The 6,116-nt window shown below is 42.9% G+C and overlaps 1 protein-coding gene across 1 annotated transcript in view; it reads right to left on the bottom strand.

Annotated features, from left to right (window-relative positions):
- Positions 1-1,970: 1,970 nt before the first annotated feature.
- znf385c (zinc finger protein 385C) overlaps positions 1,971-6,116 on the bottom strand; it is a gene marked incomplete at both ends in the record, with an annotated part of 79,191 nt that continues 75,045 nt past the window's right edge. The window contains 3 exons of the mRNA XM_080043704.1: positions 1,971-2,198; positions 4,600-4,689; positions 5,324-5,425. Of these exons, the coding sequence (XP_079899830.1) occupies positions 1,971-2,198; positions 4,600-4,689; positions 5,324-5,425 (420 nt within the window). The remainder of the gene's footprint in view (positions 2,199-4,599; positions 4,690-5,323; positions 5,426-6,116) is intronic.

Raw genomic sequence — 6,116 nt, 5'->3', positions numbered from 1 at the left:
TCCCGCTCCACTCAAAAGCCAAACAGCATGTCATATGGCGCCGATTCAGAAGCAGCCTCTCCACAGCCCGAGAGCAGCTAGGCCTATATATGGAACGGCTCGGCCTGGAAACACAACATTAGGCCTACGTGACCGACCACGAGCGTCCAAGCATCGAGGGCAGCACTGTCCGGATAATCTCCATTATTTCAAATACTGACTATTTTGCACACAATTCAGAGTTGGCCCTTGGCTGTGTTAGAGTCGGGTACATGATACATTGTACAGTATAGAATAGATAAAGCCATTGACACACTGAAAAACACATCATAAACATAAACATACTCAATGTATTGCTTTAACTGTGAGACTTGTCTTAGTTATGAATAAACCACAACACAAATGTTCTCACCTGATTGTTTTTTTTGTAGTGTGTGAGTGTTTGTCTGTTTTTACGAAGCAAAATTCTCACTGAAATCGACATGGAATTGTAAAAAAAAAAACGTACACCAAGAGCAACTAAATAAAAAAAAAGGTGAATATCAACACAATTTTCATTGCTTTTGTAGGTATATCAGTTTTAAGGTGCTTTTAATGTGGTTGCCATGGCACTGTGCTTTGTTCCCTCCCACGCTGCTGTGTGCAGACATTTGCGAGAAGATGTCAATAAGTTCTGACTGAGCAGCCTCCCCACCCACTGTGTCATCCAAACTTTTCAGTGAGCCCCGGGAATCACATCAAGTCTTCAAGTCATCCATTGTGTTTTCATAATGTGTGTGATCGTGTGCACATATATTGTGTGTTGTGTGTATGTATGTGTCTGGGGGGGTGCGAGGTGGGGCGACAGCGGGTAAAGAAGGAAGGAAAAGAAAAAGAGCATTGAGGAGAGAGAAATAATGGCATCCTGCAATGTAAGAGATCCATAGCTGCACAAATGTGTTTGTGCCACTAGCTTGGCGAGAACATAATGTTCAAGCTACATTGCGTGAATAGTGCACTAGAGCAAAAAAAAGAAAGAAAAAGTTATTTCTTTAAAACATTAAAAAAACAGGATTTGCAAATTGAGACAAAGTCAAGCTGACAAGCTGACCTTTTACGGACCTTAATGAGTGCTTCATCATCCTGGGGATACAGGGAAGGAAAGAAAAAAGATCTGAAGGGCTCTGACTGTGTCTGTGACTCAGAAATACAGAGAGAAAGAAATGTGTGATTGAACAAGAAGTTAAGGGCCCTGGGGAAACCGTGTTTGGGAGTGAGGGCCGTAGAGGTGGAAAATGGTGGTTTGAATATATAGATGTACAGTATGTGGTCATAGCTTCACATACCACCCACAATGAGGACTCACATTTCAAATGTTATAAGTTGACTTGTGCGGAGAGTAGTTTGATCATTTCAGATGACCCTTTAAGCTTGTTTGTTGAAAAACACCGATCAGTGAGATTGGCTTGTCCAGCCGTACAGGAGGAGACCTCGAGTTTAGCTGCGTTAATGACCTACCATCTTCCCACCTTTCATAAAACCCACCCAACCAATAAGTTAAAAACGTAGTAAAAGAGCATCAAGTAAAGGGACCTTATTTTGTGGCAACCACACTAAACATACATCTACACTATATTTGTTCTCTATTATACACAATAATATCCAGAATCCAAACCATGTTGACCCATGAAATGGCTATAAAAGCGGCCTCTGTGCACACAGTCACTGTCTGGAGGCCTGGACCTGCTCCTTAGGTCACAATAAGAGGAGCAGAAAGAAGGCATGATGAGGGGGCGGGGGGGGGGTTCTTGGCCTTTATGATAGGAACAGCTCTCAGGCCTTATTGGCCTAGTAGCGAGCGTGGGGACTTGTGCACTGTTTCCATCGTAAGTCAGGCGGTCTGCATAGTTTGCGTGTGGCCTTTTGTCATGTTGGGTCACACTTAAAGGAGGGCCTGGGGTGTGGTAAAGGGACAAGGGTGGAGCTCAAATGGGTGGAGCGGGGCGGAGTCTTTAGTATGGGGAGAAGATGATGGGCGTGTGTGTGGCCCTCAGAGGCCCCGGGGCAGGCCGGAACAGTGCGGGGCCCAGGAAGGGGGTCTGGATGAAGGTGGTGCCCATTGGGTGACGCAGAGCCAGTGGGTTAGTTGCCATTGTGCACAGAGTTGGCTGGGTGAGGGGGCTGGGCAGGAAGCCAGTTGTCAAGCTCTTGGTCAGCTGCTTCTGCAAGGCCAGTTTGGTCTGGAGAAGACAGGAATGAAGGGGGAATGGTGAAAGAAGAAGAACACAGTGAGGGCAGTGCATGTTTACTGGGGGCAAACATGTTTTCCCCAAACCATTGGCCCTTTTTCACACACATAGGGGAATGCATTTTCATACATGGTCCCATACCTAATTCCATCCACAACTAGTTTCCTGGAAGCTTTTAGCATTAACACCCATCAGACTCACATACATATCACCATCACAGGTTAAAAGGTAATCAACGATTCTGGAGAACTCTTGATGTCAAAATCGCTTTGCCAAAATCAGAAAATATCCACTCTGGATCCACTACCTGTCTGTACATTGTGCCTGTCTTGTAAAAAAATAAAAAATGGTGTTGATAAACAGCCTAGGCTCTATAAACTGGTATGTTAACAAAGGGTAAGTAAACCGACGGGGCCCACCATAGCTAGCAACATACCCATTTACAGAGCCGAGGCTGTGTATGTGTTTTTGTGCAAACACAGTATTATATACGGATAGTGGATTTGAGGAGATATTCACTGACTTTGAAAATAAAGATATTTTGACAAAGTATTCTCCAGAATGGCAGCTATTTATTCCATACAGAAGTTAAAAGATTGGGTTCAGATTGTTTTTCAATGCTCGGATATTCGTTTAACAGACAGTTGCTAAGATACTGTAATAGATACTGATGGATGTATCCCACCAAGCTTCCAAAAACATGACATAGATCAAAATACTCACTTGAAAGTCTGTTTGAAAAGGTTTTTTATTTTGCTCTTTGTCAGAAGACAGCAGCCTTGGTGTGCTTGAAACAATGGTGGAAATCGTTTTTCCACATAATTGTAGCATAAATGAGAGGTTGCTGCAAAGCTTTTATGAATGCTTTAATTTGTTCCTCTATGTTGAGTCTCAGAGCTACCATTTAAAATCCAATGTAACTGCTGTGAATCAAATCTTGTCTACAGCTGCTGTCTTCTGCGAGTGAACAAAAGCACTTTTAACCAACGCTTCAAATGTTTTTTTTTCAAGTGCTGTGAGTAATTTTTTTTAAAATTCACCACACTTCTCCATAAACTGTCCCTTAGGGTCGAAGAGACTGAGCCAATGTTCATCAGTAGAGTGGTTAAGTGGGAGGGAAGGATTTTTTACCCGTTCTGTCGTCCCATTTCAAAGTTTTCTTTCAACAATATCCCCAACATGACTTGACAAAGAAACAAAGGATTCTCAGAACAGTTAAATAACCAAGTGAGTTTATGTCACGACTAACAGTTGAATCATTGTTTCAATTCCATTTGTCTGTCAGTTTGGTATGGCAGATGGCTCCAAATTAAACAATACCAATGAGTTTCAGTAGCAGCCAATGCCTTTAGATAAAAAGCCACTCAGAGGCACACATTAGATCAATAGTGAATTCCAAATCCTTGAATGTTTTGAACAAAACACAACATCATAGTTGCTGTTTTAATAACAAAAAATGGATCACAAATGCAAAGTGAATTGTTTTAAGCTGTAGTTTGTCCTATCAGCTTTCTCAACAGTGTAACAGCCTACTTTTGTTTTAGTTCTGTGATTGGATGTTTCTTGCCAACAGTACCTTGAGAATCATTGTTACCTTCTCCACAGCCTCAACTTTTTATGTAAGAACCATTTTATTGGAGGGCTGCATGTCAATTAAAGGTACAGTGTGTAAAAGGAATAGGCGTTTTCAGAAGAGACTTGGTAGAAATGGAATATAATATTCATAAATACATTTTAAATAGTGTAGGATTGCTTGAAAATGTAATGTTGTTTAATTTTTATTACCTTAGAATGAGCATTTTATATCTACATGTGCGCTTCTATACACCGCAATATTTCTATAGTAGCACAAAACGGACAAACGCAACGCCTTACACGCTTTTTTTATATATAGTGGATGTCCACCAGAAATGCACCTGTTAGAAGACGATAAAGGAGTACTGTAGAATAAATAACTAAATAATTCTTCACCTCATCACTTAATATTGTGGAAAGAGTTGAGGCAGTGGTGGATGATGCCATCTTTAGTAACTAGCTTCTTGTCCTTGAAGGCCACCGTAGCTTCTGTAAATTCTCCTAAACGGCAGACATGTCGCGTTGCAATCTAGATTTTTCACCACTAGATAACGCCATTTACAACTTAACTACACATTGCACCTCTAAAGCCACAGAAGGGCTCCAAAAGCATGGATAGATGAAATAGCTCCTCCCACTTGTCACAACTCTGTGCGAGTAAAATGAGTAGCACCACAAAAAGAAAAAAAAATCAATGATTTATTCATTCTCTCTGGCCCCCAGGCCCTTGCCCTTTGGCCCAGCCTAAAGTTCAACCATTTGAAGCTCTGGCCCTCCAATCCAACCCCAGGTGTCTGGGCCTCTCCTTGTCACTGACCTGCGAGGAGAGGGAGGTGAGATTGTACTGGCTGAAGGCTTTCTTCATGGCCTGCACAGCCATGCCTGCATAGCCACTCCACCTCACGTTCTGTAGGATAGAGGAGGTAGGAAGTAGGAAGTAGGAAGAGTGTGGGGGGGGGGGAGAAGGAAATGTGGGGAGATGTGTATATGACAGGAGTAGAGAAGTGATGATTAATTTGGAGTGCTGATTCAGGCTGCTGGTGTCAGAGCTGGTCAGTGGAGAGAGAGCAGGACGGTTTTAGACCTCTTGTCTCAGGGGTACGGGGGGGGGGGGGGGAGGGGGGAGGTGCGAGTACAACAGTGTGCTTAACCCTTATGACAGGAGAGGCACACAAGCATGCTGCCTCACCAAGACATAGAAGCCCCTGAGGGCAATGTGATGTGATGTGTCTGTGCTTTGTGTGTGTGTGTGTGTTTGTTTGTTTAAACTGTATGTCTAGCGGGGGCCGGGGTCAATTCAGTTAACTGTAACCAAGATAAATTACAACTGCTGTTTAAAAAAAATGCATGAATTTACAAGCTGGACCAAATTTATTCCAACTTTTGGCAAACGTGCGCAGCATGTTCATGCAAATCCTCTGTAAGAAAAAGGCAATTATGTTGTCTTGTTTGTCTTCCCTCCAGTGTGTGTTGCATGCACTCACATATTTTGTGTGACAATGTGTTTTTTGTTTGTCAGTGTCTTAATGCCCGGGACTTACCGCTAAGCTGGAGGAGCTTGGCTGGCTCTTGCTGTGGGGGGTGAATTTAGGTTTGGGTGGTTTTCCGGCCAGCCTATCCTTGTGCCTTCTGCTGTTCATGTGCTGCGAGAGAGACCAGCAGAAAAAAAAGAAATACCATCAACGAGCTATAACAAGCATCTGTTGTATACCACAGTGGAACAACTTCAAAATGTTAATCTTCTGAATTAATAATGGATACACATCGAGTATGACTCAAGCGCACAGAAATTACAACACATTACTTTCTAATGCTGCCACATTATCTCCCCCCTCTGGCTGCAGTACTAACAGACTTTACGGCCTCCAGGGATGCAGGATGTTTATATAAGAGGCCAGTCGGTGGAATGCATTTATGGCTAAAGCGAGTCAGCGTGCTCACACATGCATGCATTATCCCCGCACCTTTTCATACATTCCACTCCAGCAAGACAGACAATAGCTTCACTCAGATGTAGTGTTTAATGAACATCTAAAAGGGAAACTTTACTCCCTCCCCTCCGCCCCCGACCTGGTTTGGTGTCAGTGTAACAAGAAAATAAATACAGGAGGCATTAGTAGCTTGAAATGATGAGTGGTAAATATAGGCCTGCTCACTGACGAGCTGTTGTAGTTAGTTAAAGCATCAGATGATACAGTATCTGTCTAATGTGGGTTACGTAGCTGCTGCTTGATTGTACTCGGCAATCGCTTTCAACGGCTCTATTCATGTTGCTGTGCATTCAAACTGCTGCTTTGATTGAAGCCATTCCCCATCAAGGTGATGATTAAATGG

Source organism: Ammodytes marinus (assembly GCF_949987685.1).
Source record: "Ammodytes marinus genome assembly, chromosome: 16".
Taxonomy (NCBI): domain Eukaryota; kingdom Metazoa; phylum Chordata; class Actinopteri; order Uranoscopiformes; family Ammodytidae; genus Ammodytes; species Ammodytes marinus.
This window is presented reverse-complemented; position numbering and strand designations above follow the sequence as displayed.